We start from the raw sequence: 20,510 nt of genomic DNA, 5'->3' as shown, positions 1-20,510 counted from the left end.
GAGCAAACTCTGGGCCGGCTTGGTGGCAGTTCTGCATGCTATCACGTGGAAGGCCCCTGGTTTGTTCCCTGAGTCTGCTGTAGAGCAATTACCAACAGGTCAGGTTTTCAGGCTATCTCTAATGAATATGCATGAGCTAGATTTGCATGCATGCTGCCTCCATTGTATGCAAATCTATCTCATGCATATTCATTCGGAATATCCTGAAAACCTGACCTGTTGGTGCCCCTCAAGGACTGGAATTGCCCATTTCTGTTGTAGAGGGTATCTTAATTATTTTGCTTTAGCTGTAAATATAGTTATAAAAAGTTATATCCAGTATTGTAGGGGTAACCTAGTGGTTAAAGCTGCAGGATACAAGCCAGGGTTAAAATCCTACTGACACTCCTTGCCATAAAGTGTCAGAATGGGGTGGGCCACAGGGGCCAGGGCCTGACCAAAATCGGGCCCTTTCTGCATAATCATTGTGCGAGATCCAGGGCCAAGCGGACGGGTGGGCAGCAGCGGTTTGGTGGCAGAAGGAAGAGAGCAGCATTTTGTCTGCAGCTCTGGGCCCGATAGCTGCTTTGAACTGCACAGAACTCTGTGCAGTCTCACCAGTCAAAGCATCAGACAGGCCAAGCAGCAGAGGAGGACACAGATTGAGGCACCAGCGCATTCCTTCTCCTGCTGCTGCTCAGCGTGGGTGGTGGGAAGGAGGAACATGGAGAGGGAGAGGAAAGGAATAGAGAGGAGGCTGCAAAGAGAGAGAGAGAGAAGGTTGGGGTAAGGAAAGAGAAAAAGAGGTGAGGGAGAAAGGGAGTCCAGTGGGGTGGAAGGGAATAGGAAGACAGTGGGTGGGGAGGGGTGGAGCTTTGTTGACAGCACCCCCCTCCCACACACACACACACACAATCAAAAAGGTATTCCACTGCCCTTGCTCCTTGACATTTTACCCTCCATTGCTTCAGGTACAAACTGAGAGCCTCATTTATCAAGCATTTTTCCATAGACACAGAAAAGCCATAGTAAACCAGTCTCTTAGATATGAGCCTTCAGAGGATAGGTAAATACCTACAGTACCTGAATGTAACTTGCCTTGAGCTACCAATGAGAAGTCATGACCTAAATTTAAATAAATAGATGCATATTGTTCATAGGTCTTGAATTATGTGGCTCCGTCAGAAAGCATTTGAAACAATTCTACATTTCCACCAACACATTTTTTTTCCCTATGCAAACTTTTCCAGCTTGCAAGCTGGGAAAAATTCTCTGGCACTGTAGAAATAAAACTGAGGTTTAAGCAGCAAACGTCTAGCCTAGCAAAAAAACACACCTCTCAGCCCCTATAGTCCAGAAATAGAACACCACAGGGGCTGGCTGGAGTTACACTGTTTCCTTCCTCTCTTGCACTTAATAAAGAGTCACTTTTTTAGCATCAGGTCCTAAGGCATTACATTGGCCACTCTCCAAACCCTCTGCTACCATCAATAAACATAACCATGTCTGTATCATTTCTTCAACTAAAATGTGCCAATATATTCTAGATCAGAACCTGGAAGTGCTACCATTGCAACCTCTATCTTAAAAAGGAAGAGAAGGCCAACTCCACGACCTTTAGCATTCTGTGCTTCTGGAATTCTGCAGAATAACTGAAGAGAATCAAAGTGAATAAAGATGATCCTTCAAAAAGATTCTGTTTGCTGCCATAAAAAAAATCTGGTATTCTTACAGAACGAATCAAGTACATTTATTATTGATATAAGCGCAGTAAGCAAATAGACCAATCATAATCATCCTCATGAGATGCAAAAATGTACAGGAATATTTTTTAAATGCCAACTCCACCCACTTCGGCGCTATCACACCAGGAAGGAAAACTGAGCACTGGGGGAATTTATCATACTGTGTTAAATTAATAAGGCAAAACTCATTCAATTGATGGATTTGAGTGGAAGAGTAGCCTAGTGGTTAGAGCAGTGGGCTATGAACTAAGAGACCAGGGCTTCAGTCCTGCTGTTGCTCCTTGTGTCCTTGGGCAAGTCACATTACCCTCCATTGTCTCAGGTACAAACCTAGGGGGTCATTTATCAAAGGCTTATCGCACGTGATACGGCTGTATTGTGTGCGATAAACCTCTATCGCATGCGAAAAGGGCCTTTTTGCATGCAATATTATGCAAATGAGGGGAGGGTCAGTGTCTTCACTGCCTGTGATAATGTTACTAACATTATCGTCAGCAGTAGTGCGCCGAATAGCACCACCTTTCATGGTGGTGCTATTAGGTGTGAAAGCTGGCAGCCGGCGCACTGCTGTGTTGCAAAGACTGCAGGCTTTCGCAGGCCTGCACCCCCATTTTCGCAGGATTCATCATTCTGCAAGGAATGATGAATCCAGGCCTTAGATTGTAAGCCCTGTGGGGATAGGGAAATACCTACAGTACCTGAATGTAATCCACTTTGAAGCGCTGAAAAAAAAAATGCAAAAAGCGGAATATAAATCTAAATAAATAAATATTAAAATAAGATGATCCAAAGCCAGTGCTACATAAGGAAATGCCATTCTGGGTGAGATCTATGGGCCATCAAACCAAGCATCCTGTTTTTGACAGTGCTCAATCCAGGTCACAAGTACCCAGTATAATCCCAAGGAATAGGCTCCATTGTTCTTGCTCATAACCAGGAATAAGCAGTAGCTTTTTTCATCTACATAGCTAAAAGTAGTTTATGGCCTTTTTCTCCAGGAACTTGCTAGACTCTTTTTGTAAACCCAGCTATGCTAACGGTTTTCACCACATCCTATTGCAACAAATTCTACAGTTTAATTGTATGCTGAGTGAACAACTATTTTTTACAATTTGTTTTAAATGTGCTACCTATTAGCTTCATAGATTTTCCCCTAGTCCTAGTACTATTATTTAACCTTTCCATCCCATGCAAAATTTTATAGACCTCTATAATATCTTCCCTCAGCTGTCTCTTTGCCAGGCCGAAGAGTCCTAATCTGTTTAGCCTTTCCTTTTAAGGGAACTGTTCTACTCCCTTTATCATTTTGGTTACCCTTCTCTGTATCTTTTCAACTTCTATTATGTCTTTCTTGAGATGGAGTTGACTAGAACTGCACACAGTACTCAAAGTGCAGCTACCCCATGGATCAATACAGAAGTATTATGATATTCTCTGTTTTATTTTCCTTTCCTGGGGCATCTAACATTCTACTTGCTTTTTTAACTGAGGATTTCAAGGTCTACAATGGCTTCAAGTTCCTTTTTCTGGCTGGTCATGCATGGAACCCAGCACTGTGTACTAATAATTTGGATTATTCTTCCCTTTGCACTGGTCCACAGAAACTTTCATTTGCCATTTATACGCCCCAATCACCCAGTCTTGCAAGGTCCTCTTACAAGTACTTGCCAGGTACTTGTGACTTGTTGGAAACAGGATACTTGGGCTTGAAGGACCCTTGGTCTGACCCAGTATGGCATGTTCTTATGTTCACAATCGACTTGTGATTTAACTACTTTGAATAATTTTGTGCCATCTGTAAATTTGGTCACCTAACTCATCATTCCCTTTTCAGGTTCATTTATAAATATTTATTTATATATTTATTTGTGTTACTTCTAGTCCACATTTCCTTAGAAATCAATGCGGATTACATCTCACATACATAAAATTTAAATAATATAGAACATATCCACATACAAGGTACAACAATTAATTAAATATATAATAAAGCACTGGTCCCAGACCCAGTACATATCCCTGGAGCACTCCACTATTTACCTTTCTCTATTGAGAGAAATTACCATGCTCTCTCCTATCCCATGACTTTAATTTCTTTCATGAGAGACTTTGTCAAACTCCTTTTGAAAATTGAGATACACCATATCAACCAACTCACCCTTGTCCACATATGGTATTAGCCCCTTCAAAAGATCTGACAGATTTATAAGGCAACACTTCCCTTTGCTAAATCCATGTTTGCTCTTCTCCATTACTCTGTATCTATCCAGATGGCTGGGAATTTTGTTCTTCAGAATAGTCTCCACTATTTTGCCAAGCACCAACGTAAAGCTCACTCTTGGAAGGAGCCCTTTTTAAATAAAGGTATTACATTGGCCACTCTCCAAATCTCAGGTACTGTAGCCAGTTTGAATGAGAAGTTAGAAATGAATAGCAATAAGTCTGCAATTTCATTTTTTCATTTCTTTCAGAACTCTGGAGTGTATGCCATCCAGCACCAGTGATGTGCTACTCTTCATTTTGTCAGTTTGCTCGATTTCATCTCCCCACTTTACTCTTCACTTCCTATGATTCATCACTCTCAATGAATGTTTCCAGCATAGTAAAGATTAAAACAAAGAATTGATTTAGTTTTTCTACTATGTCCCTGTCTTCCCTGAGCACCCCTTGGTCATCTAGCAGTCCAATCAATTCCTTCACAGGTTTCTTGCATTGAATATCTTTGAAAAATATTTTATTTGAGGTTTTTGCTTCTCTGGCAAGCTTTGTTTCAAATTTTTCTTTTTTTGGACTGCCTTATTAATGTTTTACATCTAATTTGCCAGTGCTCATGCTCTCTTCTATTTTTTTTCATATGGATCCACTTTTCAGTTGTTGAAAGATATCCTTTTGGCTTTCTCATATCACCATTTAACCATGTTGGTAGTCATTCGGTCTTCTTTCTATCTTTACTAAAGCATGGAATGCAGCTAGTTGGGGCTTCCAAGATGGTATTTTTAAACAGCATCCATGCCACATTCAGACTGGAGGTGGGGACTGCGCTACTACATTCCCAAAGCTTTCCTCTAGATATCTTTCTGTCTGCCACAACTCCTCCAGGTCTACCACTTTAGCCTCCATATATGAAAGAAAGTTTCTGTGCACTCCTCCCCCAATCAATAATTGACAACAATCATTGGGCGACTGGAAATCAAAAGTTCCAAGATATAAAGAATGGGGGATATTTTTTTTCATCCTTATTAGTTTTAATTATTAGGTACTACTTGATATGTCTGCTGTTTTTTGTTTTTTAATTTTATTAGTGCTTGGGAAATGTTTTAAAAATTGTATATGAGTTTTTAATTATTGGATGTTATTCTATTTGTCAACAGTTTTGAAATATTTATTACTTTTATTGGTATAGTTTTACTATTATGATTATTTTATATTTATTGATGTAGTTGTTTTCTGAATGGTGATATATCAGTGGTGTTTTAAAGCATACAGAATCTGGCTTGTTGCAGTTTCTAGTTCAGTTTTTGTCTTCATGTTTCTATTTGCCTCTTTATCCATATTTAGTGAGGATCTGTCTGTGTTCTGCATGTGTGACTGAGGTGAGGTATTCTGGCTTGTTCTATTTTCCTAATAGGAGGTATATGGGTGTGGTAGGTCCTGTGCAATATTTGCTGTGTTGCCTTTTTATTGGTATGGTTGTTACTATTTGAGTACTGGAAGTTAGTGCTATTTTGGTATGGGAGATTTACTATATTGTAATTGTAATTCAGTTTACTCATGGCTCTCTCCCCTACCCAACATGTATTACAATAGACCTAATACCATATGGGTTCTGAGTGTCTTTTATGCAGGTTTTCTGGTTGGCACCACAGCAGTCTTTTTCATGTAAAATCTTTTATTGTAAATGTATAATTTGTAATTGTGTGTGGGGAAATTCCTGGAGGAAAGGCACAAGCCTAGAGTGCCTAACACCCTTGCACCAGTCTTGTTTCTGCAATGCTAAACATTTCTTGAATAACATTGTAAAATATGAAATGTTTAGCATTTGATCAACCATAAGAACATAAAAACCATGCTGGGGCAGACCAAGGTACATCGAGCCCAGCATCCTGTCTATGATTGTGACCAGTCCAGGTCACATGTACCTGGCAGATCCCAAACGTAGATCTATTTCTTGTTGCTCACTCCCAGGGATATCAATATATATTAATGTTTTATGGACTTTTCCTCCAGAAACTTGCCCAAACCTCTGGTAAACCCCGCTATGCTAATTGCCTTGATTTTGTGTTGCATGAAAAAGTACTTTCTATAATTTGTTTTGAATCTGCTGGTTGTTGGTTTAATGGAGTTTCCCCTTGTTTTAGTATTATTTGAAATCATAAATAACCATTCTTTTATTTCTCCGTTCTACCCCACCCATGATTTGTCCCCTCTCAACCATCTCTTTTCCAAGCTAAAGAGCCCTAGCCTGTGCAGCCTCTCATCAAAGTCAGGGCTGACCTTAGGTGAGAGCAAACAGGGGCAATCGCCCTGGATCCCACACTCTGGGGGACCCTGCTCTGCCATGGTAGCTGGCCTCCTTTCCAACACTATCAATTAGTATTCCAGGGCCCTGTGTATTGATTCAGCCTGGGCCCTGCACCCTCCTAAAGTCAGCCCTGGGGAGCCATTCCATCACCTTTATCATTTTTTGTTTCCCTCCTTTGCACCTTTTCTAGTTCTGCGATGACTTTGGAAATGGGGCCAAAGAACTGTATACAGTCACACCATGGATCAATACAGAGGTGATATGATATTCTCCGTTCCTTTTTGGATCATTCCTATCATTCTATTTGCCAATTAACAATCCAATCAATCACACTACTTTCTTTTAATTTGACTCATCAAAATCCAGCTATACAACAAGAAAATTCATTTTGCTTCCTTGGCCCTAATTTGTTGCTACCTTTGTGTTTGTTAATTTTATGCATGCATTCTTGTAAACCTTTTTTTATACCCTTAGCTGATTATGCAGCATATAAGTTTGTAAATAAATAAATAAATGTTTGTCCTACCTTCTTTTATAGGAATATCATTTAGAAATTTCTATTGAATGCAGCACTAATCCCTGTACTAATTAAGTACAGGGATTAGTGCTGCATTCAATCTTATTTCTACAGGGAAAAAAAAAATCTTCATTGAATAAGGCTCAATTGATGAAGGGAGGGTAGGACTTTCTTGCACTTTGGGTTCAAGGAAAAATGCAGTTTTTCATTAGCCAGAGAAAAGAGTGTAAACAATTTCTCGCTGTGTTTCTATTCACCTATATCATCATTTGAAGGATCACCAGCTTTTTTATGTATCATTTTCCAAGTAGTATCACTCTCAAAAGATTGACCTGAGTGAGCACTTAGCAAGTAAAACTTCTCCTGTGACACTATATGCTGTTGGATGTCATGTATGCTTATTTCCACTGGTTTAGTGGAGGGTGAAGTATTGTGCTCCAACCTACAGCTCGATCCAGTATCGTCCGCTCGAGGATTGCCCGTCTGTAACGTGCTCGTAGCGCACAATTCGGGCGCGCAAGGCAGTTCGGCGATACAGTCTCCAGTTTCACGCGTCCGTATCGCTTCTGAAAACAGACGCATAACCCTTTCCGCACCCGGCATGTAAATGAACGAAAAAGCTGTATAATGAAGGAATTAGCTATTCCCCTGCGATACTGTAACGGGCGCTGATATTATCTCCTCCGTAACCCGCTGTTCTGCCGCGGCCTTAACCTGCTAGTTTACCGCCTCCCCCTAGTAGGAGTTAGTGTAGTGTAGTGTAGGGTAAAAACATTGCTTACCCGCCCTGGTCCTGTCCGGTCTCCTGCAGCCCCGTCCGGACCGGACGGGGCTGCAGGAGACCGGACGGGACCAGGGCAAAAAAAAACAAACGAAAAAGTAGCAAGGCTCGGGCCTGCTATGGTAAGTGTAAAAAGTGTAAAAAACAAAAAACCTGTGTGTTATATAAAAAAATAAAACAATTTTAAATACCTGTCGGAGGGCCGTGGGTCCAGGCGGCCGGTGGGCGGCGGGCAGCCATCAGCGGCATCCGGTAGTCCCTTCTCCCTTCCTCCCTCCCTCCCCTGCCTGGATGAGCGCCAAAATCGCACGGGCGGGTCGGCAGCAGGATCCGGGAGCGGCGGGTAGGCAGCAGCGGGGTCCGGGGGGGCAGGGGCAGCGGCAGCGGGGGGGGGGGGCGGCAGCGGGGGGGCGGCAGCAGGATCTGGGAGCGGCGGGTAGGCAGCAGCGGGGTCCGGGGGTGGCAGCGAGATCCGGGGAGCCAGCAGCGGCAGCATGTTCGATTGCGCAGGCAGGTAGGTGGCAAAGTAAAGATGGCCGCCTGCACAGGAAAATCGTGCAATTGGCCGCTGAAGACGTGACGTCACGACGTTTGGCGTCACGGGGTGTGACGTCACGTCTTCAGCGGCCAATTGCACGATTTTCCCGTGCAGGCGGCCATCTTTACTTTGCCACCTACCTGCCTGCGCGATCGAACATGCTGCCGCTGCTGGCTCCCCGGATCTCGCTGCCACCCCCGGACCCCGCTGCTGCCTACCCGCCGCTCCCGGATCCTGCTGCCGCCCCCCCGCTGCTGCCCCCCCCCCCCCGCTGCCGCTGCCCCTGCCCCCCCGGACCCCGCTGCTGCCTACCCGCCGCTCCCGGATCCTGCTGCCGCCCCCCCCCCCCCGCTGCCGACCCGCCCGTGCGATTTTGGCGCTCATCCAGGCAGGGGAGGGAGGGAGGAAGGGAGAAGGGACTACCGGATGCCGCTGATGGCTACCCGTCGCCCACCGGCCGCCTGGACCCACGGCCCTCCGACAGGTATTTAAAATTGTTTTATTTTTTTATATAACACACAGGTTTTTTGTTTTTTACACTTTTTAAACTTTTTTACACTTCCTGGTGCCTGTCATTTCAAATGTCATTTGAAATGACAGGTACCAGCGCACCCAGGTTACTGTATAGGCGCTGTTACAGCGCCTATACAGTAAAATGGGTTGCGCGGGCATAACCCTTCCCTAACGCTTCACAGCCGCGGCATGCATTTGCATGCGATTAGAGGAGAGTATCGGGGAGTTAGTGAAGAGAACTGTGCGTGCGGGGAGGAAGGGTGCGCCTGACACTACCTCACTGTTTTTACCGCGGCCTTACTGGATCGAGCCGTAGCGGCTCGATCCAGTAAGTAAGATCTAGTCTGTAAGTAAGATCTAGATCCAGTAAGTAAGATCTAGTCTGGCAGCATGTACACAAAACTGCTAGAAGAACAACTGAATAATATAATGATCACCATAACTGGAACACTGAAACCTACACCGACGTCATGGCTTCCTGTACTGGCAACATTCTGCTTTCAGCTATTTGCAGAGACATGCAAACTGCAAGGGAGTTTATATGTTTACCTGCTAACCACCATCTACCCATCAACTGTAGCCTCAGCAATGTATGTAGTTCAGTAGGAGTAGCCTTGCCGATAATTCAGTTCCTAGTCCCCCATTCTGCCACCCTCCTTGAATTTCAATAGGATCTGGAAGAATCCCTGCAAACAGAACAGAGCGATGTGAACATTCTTAACACACCTCTCATTCAAGACCCAAACACTGCAGCTCCTGCCTTTGACATTTCTTGAAGACACTGGATTGCCATCACTCACTTTAGGAGACATTTTATTTTTATTTGCAAAGAAAGAGTTTTCCTTAAAAAAAAAAAAGCAAACACACCATGACCAATGATTATATATAAAGCAGAGATATAACATGCGAACAGCATTTTTGTTGATGCCTAGTATAATGGTCACATTTAGAGGTAGATTTTTAAAGGCTCGCGTGCGGCAAAACCGGGAGACACAGGCATGACTCGGATGCACGTGGGCCACGTGGATTTAAAAGGCACGCAGCCATGCGCGTTATCTCCTGGTACGTGGATAAAAAATGTTTTGCGAAAAAGGGTCTGGGTGGGGCATGGGTGTTACTGATTTTCCCAGTGACACCAGTGCATAACTCTGACATGCACAAGCAGGCAGCAGGGTCCCTATCTGCTTTCTTTACTTCAGCTGTGGATGGTGTGTAAGTAGAAAAATACAAAAAAAAAAAATCTAGCCTAGTCAGCGGATTTTAAGGGTTGGGGGAGGTAGCGGAAAGAAAGGCAGGCTACATAGGGAAGTCATATACTTTAACTGGGTAAACTGGGAACAGCCTGGGAAAATGGATATTGGCATCGCTGCACACATCTACTAAACCCCACCCCCCGTTACCCAGTTGAGATGGCATTCACGCACATATGTGTGCGTCGATATAAAATCGTGCGCACATGTATGCGCGGGTAGCTGATTTTATCATATGCACGCATAAACATGCATGTTATAAAATCAGCGAGTCCATGTGCGCATGCCGGAAAACGCGCTCACATGTGCGTCACTTTGAAAGTTACCGCATTATTGAACTATTGTGATATTTGGGATCACACACTTTAGAATATCAAGCTGATATCCACATGTCCTCCCTAAATAGAAAATTAAGGACAAAGGACAAATTGTTTTGAGGTTTTTCCCCCTGATTCAGTTTACATTAAAAATAAGTGACCGGGCAGGTTGAGAATCCTGCATGAAGAGCTGTAGGTAGGCATGTCAGTACCTGAGCACTGAAGAATACTGGTATCCTTGCTGCCACCCAGCTCCCCGCTCCTCTCTCTCTCTCTCCACCCCATCCACTCTGAACCCAAGTTCTCTTTCCATCTCTTTCCTCTCTCCCACCTCCTGATACCCCCCCACCCTGGATGGTGTGAGGAGACAGCGCGCAGTACTCTTCCTATCTATTCCATCGTCTGCCATCCCACACTTGCATTTGTCAGTTTTCCACCCCAAGGGTTTTGTATCTCGGGCAGCTGCCCTTCTAGTAACAACCCTGACCTGTCTTACTGTAATCTGCATTGGACATACTACTGGAGTTTGCAGAATATAAACATGATAGATAGATAGATAGATAGACAGACAGACAGACAGACAGATAGATAGATATTCCCCATAAGGACATTAAACATTGGATTTTCATTACTTAAACTACAGTATGATTCCCAATGTAGGAGTAAAGTTGCCAATATGAGTAGGATTATTTTACAGCATAAATGTTGTCATAAGTGGATATAAGGGGGAAAAACATACAAAAGGAAGTATTATTCCTGTTGTAAAGGATTCAGGGAAAACTAAGCATTTTTGCCACGTGTGGAGTGCCAGACAAGAAAGTTTCAGTTTTAGAAAATGTAATAACAAGGTGGAGCTCCATGGGGGGGGGGGGGGGGGAATCTTTGCTTGACCACCCTACTCCAGGGAAGTATTTCTCTTCCGCTCTAGATGTTGTGTACCCCAGGACACATCAGCAAATTGCTATGATTAAGCTGCAAAGGAAAAAAAGTCTTGGGGTCAATTAATGCTAAACCCTGCTTCGGAGGCTATTGGGTTGTAGATACTGCTTGTAGTGCACAGTGGGGAATCTATGGGGCTATTGGTTCAAAAGAAAGAGGGATTTGAGTACCCCCTGGATCTGCTTGAGCCTGAACTCTTCCGGTAGAGAGGATGATCAGACACAAACTCAAAATCAGCAAAGTGACAAGTCACTCTTTGCAATATATTTGCGTGGATTTGAAATATTCTGCATGGAAAGCTATTTTCTGGGAGGAGAAAGTGGCGCAAGGTGAAAATCATTAATAGTAACGTCTGGCATTATTTTAGCTGTTGGCAAGAGGAGCATTTGTCAGGATTTTTACTTTAGATGACCTGTGACTGGGACTATGCATCGCCGGTGTAAATGAAGGGTGGTACCCCATGAGCGGTGCTCCTGCAGACACATCCCCCTCTCCCCTCTCTCACCGTGGGAGTCTCTGCTCCTGAGCAGCCCAGCGCAGACTTCGCCCTCCTCTCTCCATCCATCTTCCCTGCTGCCTCCCGCTCCTTCTGTCCGGAGCAGATCCGCATTAGTCTGCCCCCCGCACACACTGAGTGTCCCCATTCTCCGAGCCTGCAATACGTGGTGTCCGATGTCTGACCACACGGGACGGGGTTGGTTTTGGTTTGGTTTTTTTTTTTAACTCCCATTGCCTTCTAGAAACGCGTGCATTCGGCTCCGGTTTCAGAGGACTTCAGAAGGAAGTGCTCCATCGACCCATGTACAATTGGTGCTAGCAAAAAATAAAGTCTGAATCAGCAAAACGTGTTAGCCAAAAAAAACAAAACAATGAGCGAAATAAGCAAGATGGATAGACACAGTGTTCACACCAAACGAAGCAGCTAACTGAGCAAAAACCTAACGCAGCATACTGTCAAATAGAAGTGAAAGAAACGATTTGGGGTTCCGGAATTTGCAATTTTGGGCCAGGCAAGCCTTTTTTTTTTTTTTTTGGGCAGAAGAATCGGATCCTTGACTGTGGGGCCGATTTCTTAAACTTTGGGCCAGCTTGGTTCCAGTGCAGAACCGATATCGGAATTATCAAGGTAAAAAAAAAAAAAGCCCCTTGTTTTCAACGGGGAAAAACACTGAGGCAAAAGCGGCGCAATGTTTGCACCAGAGCGAAGCCGATGCGGTCTTTTAATAAATCAGCCCTTATGTGAATCAGAGTTTCACCAAATAAAGAGAAATCTGAAGTGTTCGATGCAGAAAACTGAATGCAGTCCTCCACTGCCCGGAACGTTTCTGTTGGTTGTAAAATGACTGAAACAGCTGAAAGCTACGATTCTGGTAAAAGAGGACACAACATCTGCCAGCAGTGGCCTCCAAGCTCTGGGTGGAGATCCCCAGCCTCCCTTCCTCTCCAGGTTGCCTCCCTGCCTTGGCATCTCGCTGTTCCCTCCCCACCCTGCAGGTCCCGGGTGCTCTCCCTCGTCCTGCCCGAAGGCGAACTCAAACGCGAACCTCATGAGGCTTTCTCCGGTTCTTGCAGCTCGCAGATGGGATAATCAGGGACGAGAAAGGCGGTGGTTTGGTTTCCCAACGGAGGGGAGGGGGAGATTCCAGTACCGGGGGAGGGAGCACTTCCTACCAAGTCCAGCTCCTAACATCCCTAAGAAAGCCTCACAACCGGCAGGGTTAAGCGGAACCCAAGGGAGGAGATCCAACACTAGAGTGGTGAAGCAGCACGGAAAAAAGGCTTTCCCTGGATAAGAAGAGGATGCAGCCCCGGCATCCGAACCAAACGGCCCGGGAAGAAAGGGGAAGGGCAGCAAGGAGAGAGAGAGAGAGGGAGGGAGCGAGAGAGAGAGAGAGGGAGGGAGGGAGGGAGGGAGAGAGAGAGAGAGAGAAGAAGAGAGAGTGAGGAGAGAGAGAGGGAGGGAGTGAGGAGGGAGAGAGAGGGGAGGGAGAGAGAGAGAGTAGAGAGAAGGAAGAGGGAGTGGGATGATGAGTGGGAGAGTGAGAGAGAGAGGGAGGGAGGGTAGGGAGAGAGAGAGGGAGAGAGCGAGAGAGAGAGAGGGAGGGAGAGAGGAGGGAGCGGAGGAAGGAGGAGGGATGGAAGAGAGAGAGAGGGAGGGAGAGAAGCGAGAAGCGATGAGAGAGAGAGGAAGAGAGAGAGAGAGAGAGAGAGAGGGAGAGAGAGAGAGAGAGGCATTGAACGTGTAACTTTACACAGAAGGAAAACCTCGAAGGCGCGCGCCAGCGAGCTCGGAGCCCCGGGCTGCCTCGACCAATCAGGCTCAGCCCGAGCCCCGGCCGGCCAATGGGAGGGCGGCGGGTGCAGGCGGCCCCTCCCCCCCCCCCAGGGCCGGAGCTCCCCCAGCTCCGCGCCCCTCCCCCCGCCCGCGGCGGACCCCTGGCGCCGCTCCTCGCCCGGCTCGGACGGAGAGCGGCCGCTGGCCGGGGATGCGCGACCATGTCGCAGAGCAGGGGCCGCGTCTCGTCCTTCAGCATCCAGGACATCCTGAGCAGGGACTCCGCCGAGGGCGGCAGCGGGGCCCTGCCCAAGGAGGAGCCGGGCCGGCGGATCCCCCCCGGGGAAGGCGAGGCCGCTCCGTGCCGGGGGCCGGCAGAGGGAGGCAGGGGGTGTCCGGAGCCCCTCTGGGCACAGCGGGACGCAGGTGCCACCTTCCCGTCTTTCCTTCCTCTCTCTCTCCCGCTCTCTCCCTTTCCTTCCGTATTAAGGGAAGTCCCGGCTCCGGGGCAGGGATACTGAGCACCAACCCAATAATAACCGGACCCTGATAGGCAGCAAGTTCTCATCCAGGGCTTTCAACACCCGAAAAGGAGGGGGGGGGGGACCCCAGTGTTCAAACCCAGGGCAGACGCATTCATTGTAGAGGTTCAGCACTGGCTGAGGAATCAGATCATCGCTGTCCTCTCCCACTGGCTGAAGAAGTGCTGCTCATTGAGTCTGTTGGTCCGGGGATTTCTAGGAAAGTTGCATTTCCTTCCAGGGATTTCTAGCAAACTGAAATGTCATTTCCTTCCTTTTTTTTTTTTTTTTTTTCCTTTCACCTGGTTAATGTGCGGTTAACGTGCTAAAAGCGGGGGCCTGTGGCAGCAGCAGATGCTTGAACCCTTTGTCTCCATCTCCTCTGCAGGGAAGCCCCCGGAGGCGGGCCCGGCAGACCGCACCGAGAGCGCGGGCCCCGGGGAGCCGCCGAAGCCGGGCCGGAAGCGCTCCCGCGCCGCCTTTTCCCACGCCCAGGTCTACGAGCTGGAGCGCAGGTTCGGCCTCCAGCGCTACCTGTCGGGCCCGGAGCGGGCCGAGCTGGCGGCGGCGCTGAAGCTCACCGAGACGCAGGTCAAGATCTGGTTCCAGAACCGCCGGTACAAGACCAAGCGGAAGCAGCTGGCGGCCCAGCTGGCAAGCAAGGCGTCGCCGGCCCCCGTCAAGAAAGTGGCGGTGAGGGTGCTGGTGAGAGACGACCAGAGACAATACCGCCCGGAGGACGGGCTCGGCCCCCCCGTGCTCTCCCTCTACCAGGCCTATCACTGTTACCCCTACCTGTACTGTCTGCCCGGCTGGCCCTCGGCAGCCTCTCTGAGCGGAGGGCCCCACTGAGCCGGGCACCACCCCTGCGGTCCCTCACCCACGCAGATCGCGCGGACTTGGCCCGCTGAGCCCTTTCTTGTAACAGGAGGAGAGGGTGAGGAGAAGCAGCACAGCCTTCGCCCCCCAGAAACGGACAGAGAGAGACGGATTAACTCAGCAGAGCTACCAAGCCCGATCCCACAGATCCGTCTGCAATGAAAGAGCCTCGGGCCCCACCCTCTGCAAACGCTTCCTCTTCCCTTCCCTGCACGGAGCTGCACCCTCCAGGCACCTCCGTGACAGCCCGGCCGGCTACTAAGGACTGGAGGAGCCGTGCCATCCCGAGAAAAAAGGTAGAGCACATGCCAGGCGTCCAGAGAAGAGGACCGGATCCTCTTCGCCTCTCACCCCCCGGGCATAATAATCCGCTTGAACCCAGGACCGATTTCTTTGTGCGATGCTGCGCAGACTTCCCATTTCCCCTTTTTGGGGTTGTTTTTTTTGTTTTGTTTTTTTCTTCTGGAAGGATTTGTTTTCAAATTGTATGTAAATATGCTTGACTTTTCTATATTAGAAAAATAATTATCATTTTATAATAAAAAAGAAAAAAGCACCTAGCCTACTGGTTTCGTTTTCCTAAACCAATAAATAATCCGAAAGAAAAGGATGGGGGTTTTTTTTTTTTTGCAGTTCTTTGCTGTAAGTACAGAAATGAAATGACTCAGCTGCAATCACTAAAGCAGAAAGAATTGAAAACGCAGCCTGGCTTGTTTGCTGGGACGGGCTACAGGTGGACTTTTGGTGTCAAGCTTTGGTCGCATTAAAGCTCGCCCTGAGCCGCTGTCTCTGTTTCGTTTCATTCTGGCCCGGCTTTAATTCTGGAGTGCGGGAGACCCGGGAGCTTGGCGGGATTTCCCCCTGGCCTTGGTGGGGGGGAGACCTCTTCTGCCCACCGCTCTCCAAACTTAAAAGCAAGGACTTGGCCCGGATGACGTGTGCTAGGCTTTAATAATGCTTCACCCTCCTAATTCTCCTCTCCAGACTGCAGAGGAAGGGGCGTGCGGGACAGAAAGCCACCAGCTCAAGGGGGCAGGAACCCCCCAAAAGATCGAACTTGGGTGGGGAGGAGAGACAAAAAGGCCGGGAAAGAGGAGGATTCATAACCGCCGACTGCAAGTTAGCAGGGGGCCCCGGGTTTTTATTTCTGCTTCGAATCTCACTTTGTAGAACTGATAAACCCAGAGTTGAATCAAGTCACAAGTTTTTCAGGATGATTAAAATGTATAAGCTCTAGCTCTTGTTTCTTCTTCCATGTTAGCAGTTTAAATCCATCTTTGCCTGAGAGAAAGGGAAGTAGATCTAATTTATACTTCATAACAGCCTGAGAAATTTTGAAGCGAGGGCTTGCTGAACCGAAAGAAAGAGGAACCAATAGATGGTCACACAAATCATTTAATGGGAAGTAGATCAGTGTCCCCAAACTACAGCTAACTTTCCTTCATCGCGAATGTCACTAATAAATGTTAAGTTTTCGAGCAGTGTCTTAGGATTGATTCTACCTGCGCCAGTCAGTTTTTGCCCGGGAAGGATTCCTGGAGAGACCCAATGAGCGGGTCTGAATTTACTCTTAAAATATTCAGTATCAAACCGGAAGAAGTATTCTTTCATTCCCATGTATTAAATATAACCCGTTTAACTGAATGTAAGTAAACCATGTAAATAAAACATTGTTCCCGCCTGCTTTAGATAGATAAAGTTTACAGCCATATAAGACAGATATGTAAATATGGGTCAGAGAAGTGCAGGCAGATAAATGCACATCTAGAAGCATTAGCAAGAGATAAGACATGGAGCTTAACACTAAGATAATTATAAAAACAAATAGAAAAATATAAATCAAGCCATCATTCAAAATGCTTATTATTAATGCATATATGTGGAGATAGTGATTACAGAATCACAGACATTTGCTTTGATTCAGAAATTGAATTATATATGTAATCTTAAAAAAAAAAACTTCAGGAAAACATTTTAACATACAGAGTAACTACATGTATAATGGATGCTTTTTAAATTTCTCTTTCTTAAAAGAAAATATCTACACTACAGTACTTCCAAAAAGAGGCAGCTTGTTCGTTCTGTAAGTGTATAAAAGACTTTTAATGCGACCCAAAAAGTCAGAACGAAAAAATGAGCAAAGACGCGGGTGAGAACCCGTGCACAGGGTTAAAACAAATCGCTTTTTCTATTGAGAACGAGGGCTTTTGTCTGCATGCAAAGAACTTGGGAGAAGCCAATTATTGAGAACAGCTACGTTCCCTCTTTTGCTGAATTAAGAGTTCTAATTAAAAACTGAGTATGCAGGTTTAAGGGCAAACAAGTAATTGGATTAATGACAAGCTATTCATTAAAAAGTGGACAAAGGCAAATCGACTTGTCAGTGTTTGCTTAGTAAGATATAATGAATCTAAGAAGTGCTCTGAGTGAGCGGAGGCTGGATGGTTTAGGAACCTAAAAGCTAAGAAAACGTAAAAGCAAGACTAGAAAAGCGAAATAAAAAAAAATTATATCTATATTTATATAAATTTTCCGTTCTCTGACGACAGTTCTTTACTATCACCCGAGCAACACCATTTTAATATCTAGAGAGCTAATACTGGGGTTCTTTTCAAATCATAGTAACAATCATTATTTTTCAAATGTACACTGCCGGCAAGACAGTAACTGGCAAACATTTTCCCAAACATACATTGATTTATTCTACACGCACGAAATGAATTTTAACCCGAGTGCCATTTAAACAAAGGCTCCCAGCGTCTTCTGCTGTTCGGGAGCCACTCGAGATCTAGGAAACGTTGAAACGAGCCCGGATCGCAATGCTTCGTTACTCTTCTCCCGGTTTTGTAGTGCGGAGATTGCGCAAACCCACCGCAACTCCGGATTTTCGGAGGATGCAACCGTTTGCTTTAAAGTTCAGGGCACCTCAACAGCAACAAACTGCAGCCTGGCCTCCCCGTGTTCTGCTTCGGACTTTTCCTATCGAACAGGAGTGCAGCTCCCGAAAGCACGCAAGAAATGTATTAAGTTAGTTAGTGCAATAAAAAAAAGATATCACTTTATTTTTTTTCTTTCTATTTGTTAACCTTTAAGTGGATTAACAGGGCGCTCGTGCTAGTTTAGCGCAGGATGAAAGTCACTCACTAACCCAAAACGGGAAAGTACTTTTGCAGTGGGATTCTGCTTGCACTGGGGGCAGGTAAATATTCTAATCATTTGTAGAAACTGACAAACATGTGTTGTTTGTGCATGTGTGTGTTTAAATGTATTTCTTTCCATATTCTTTGTTTTAATGTTAACTATTTTATTTTCTGAAAAACATCACCAACTGATTTATTTCCAACTATGTACATATTTCTAAAACGAAGGAGATCATCGTCCCCTTAGCTCAAGTTTCCATCCCCAAGAGATAGTATTTTTCGTTTATAACTGGACAAGTTCAATAGATATTTGGTTTTGGGGGTTAAGTTCCTTTTGCCCTTTTCTCACCTGCTTCCTTGAGGCTCTGCAAACATTTTGTTCTCACTAGACTCATAAAAAAAAAAAAGCTGGATATAGGATCTCATTTCTTTGGATAATAAAATAGATTAAATGCTTTTTTTTTTTTAAAGGTAGGTTAGCAGAACTCTGGGAGAGTAACTTGCTACCTTGAAACTATTGGCTTTAAGAGATGTAAACATGAAAGTTAGATATAATACATGGGTGATAATAATAATAATAATACAATTCTAATGATTTGTATGCCTTTTATTCCGTGTTGTATCCTGTGAGACTTTAAGAGCCTGCGCCTAGTCTCATTTGCCTGGATGGTACCATCTGAAGTGCATGAAAGCTCCCACGGGTAGAGGGAAGGCAGCTAAGGTTCACCCCGGGCTGCCAAATATATTATGGGCCCCGGGTGAGCTGGGAGTACAATTCCCCTTCCCCCCCCCCCCCCTTTTTTTTTTTCTTCTTCGCCTGGACAATGGATCAATACCAATCCTGGATGGCCGAGGCACACATGGACGCCTTTGAATCTGGCTCCTCCCCCCCTCCATATACTTGGACGTCTCCGCACTCCCAGGCCGATAGAACTTCTCCCGCCCTCCTTTCACTCTCTCATTTTTTTCAATTGTTATTGATATTTTTGGTTGCTTTTTTTTTTTGTTTCTTTCCATCCTCGTGCTTTTTTTTTTTTTGCCACAACTTTGCATGATTTGGCGTTTCTTGGGGTTGTATTGTGTGCTCTAGGGTCTGGGATCGGCCCTGCAGGTGCCCGGCTCCTTGCTGGCTGTGGCCGGGGGTGGGGATCCAGTGACCTGGGGATAGTGACAGTTTTGCTGGCCCCTGTGGTGGTTGACCTACCAGAGTCAGTTCGTTAAGGGTGTTTTTCTGCAGATTATAAATGATGATTATGTCGTTTGGCTCTGGTACTCGATTGTATTAAAGCTGCGGCCTTTGGCCTCCCAAACTGGGGTTTATATAAAGTTATTTATGGGGGCGTGAGGGTGAAAGGTGAGTCTACTTATTCAACGGTGATAAGAAGGGAGATGGCAATGTGTCCGAGGTCACACAGGCCAGCCAGGCCCGGGAAAGAGTCAAAGGTGCACCCCAGGAATTGTCGCCCTGACATTGCTGGTCCCTTCTAGGTCCTGCTTGCACAAAATCTGACCAGTCCAGTGTCTGAGCAAACGCCGGCTGGACTGGTACATTTCTCCAGCCTCCTGTCCTTCTCCCTTTTCACGAATTTGGCATTTTTAATTAAAAATAAATAAATAAATAAATAAAACGTGCTGGAAAAATGAATCTTTCTTTCCTCCAATGGAAAGAATAAGGTTGAACATATACCGGTTGCTTTATTGTGTAATTATTCAATAATGGGGGGGGGGGACGACTTCCTGTGTGTGTGCATATATATAATATAAATACAGTGAATTGGAAACAGAGGGTGATCATTTGTATCTGTGTTTAGGAAGAAGTCACAGAGAGACAGGAAAAAAAACCCAAAACCCTTTCCCTTGAACCGATTTCAGCAATAAAACGTTTCTTTCCAAGGTTCAGCGCGCTGGTTTCTCTATCTCTCCCCTTTCCTTTCGTTGTGAAACCCTAAGGACTGTGGCGAAGCCGCAGTTAAAGAAACCCACCTGGCCGGATCGCAGAGAACAAAAAGGAAAGAAAGCAGGTCAAAACGGTTCTGCCAGCTTTTAGAAATGTTATGGTGGAAATACGGTCACACTTAGGCTGCAGCCTGTGGAAAGCCTGTAGGAGAATTTCCTGCCGTAAGAGGGTTCCGCCTTTCACAGAGAAATCCCATGGCTGTAAGGATTTCTATTTTTTCTTTGGTTAGGGGGGGGGGGGGGAGACAATTATTCACGGATTCTGGGAGGTGTAAGGTCTCCTCGGTTGGTAGGCACACTATTTTCATGACTAGGCTGTATATATAAGGTATAAAATAATGTATTTGCAGAACCCTGTTTTGGTTGCTTCTGCAATACAAAAAAAAAAAAATGCAGGCAGATAAAGAGAGCTCCAAGGTGTTTCACGCAATCACAGCAGTTTCCAAAGAGCATAAGAGCTAAAATAAAAACGCGATCCGCTTTGAGCGTTGTTTGTTTTTTTTTTTTTTTTTTGGTAACGCGGCTACTAAGTGGAAGAAACAAAAGTGTTGGCAAAGGACGGCCCTGGCTTGTTTCCAGCTGGACAAGGCAGGAGGGGGGCGGCTGCATATACAACCCCCGGAGGAAAGGTCCCGAAA

At 45.8% G+C, this 20,510-nt stretch overlaps 1 protein-coding gene across 1 annotated transcript; it reads left to right on the top strand.

Annotated features, from left to right (window-relative positions):
- The first annotated feature begins 13,559 nt into the window (after nucleotides 1–13,559).
- Nucleotides 13,560–15,324, top strand: LOC115096279 (homeobox protein zampogna-like). The gene is made up of 2 exons (XM_029610776.1): nucleotides 13,560–13,802; nucleotides 14,286–15,324. Exons 1-2 carry the CDS (start codon nucleotides 13,598–13,600, stop codon nucleotides 14,747–14,749), a joined length of 669 nt encoding a protein of 222 aa, XP_029466636.1. The 5' UTR covers nucleotides 13,560–13,597; the 3' UTR covers nucleotides 14,750–15,324.
- Nucleotides 15,325–20,510: the final 5,186 nt, after the last annotated feature.

The sequence above is a fragment of the Rhinatrema bivittatum genome, chromosome 7, assembly GCF_901001135.1.
Source record: "Rhinatrema bivittatum chromosome 7, aRhiBiv1.1, whole genome shotgun sequence".
Lineage (NCBI taxonomy): Eukaryota > Metazoa > Chordata > Amphibia > Gymnophiona > Rhinatrematidae > Rhinatrema > Rhinatrema bivittatum.
This window is presented reverse-complemented; position numbering and strand designations above follow the sequence as displayed.

Excerpts from the sequence above, each read along its gene's own strand:
- LOC115096279 (XM_029610776.1), top strand. The coding sequence starts at position 13,598 with ATGTCGCAGAGCAGGGGCCGCGTCTCGTCCTTCAGCATCCAGGACATC. Across the intron at positions 13,803-14,285 it reads CTGGGCACAGCGGGACGCAG|GGAAGCCCCCGGAGGCGGGC; the intron begins GTGCCACCTTCC and ends TCTCCTCTGCAG.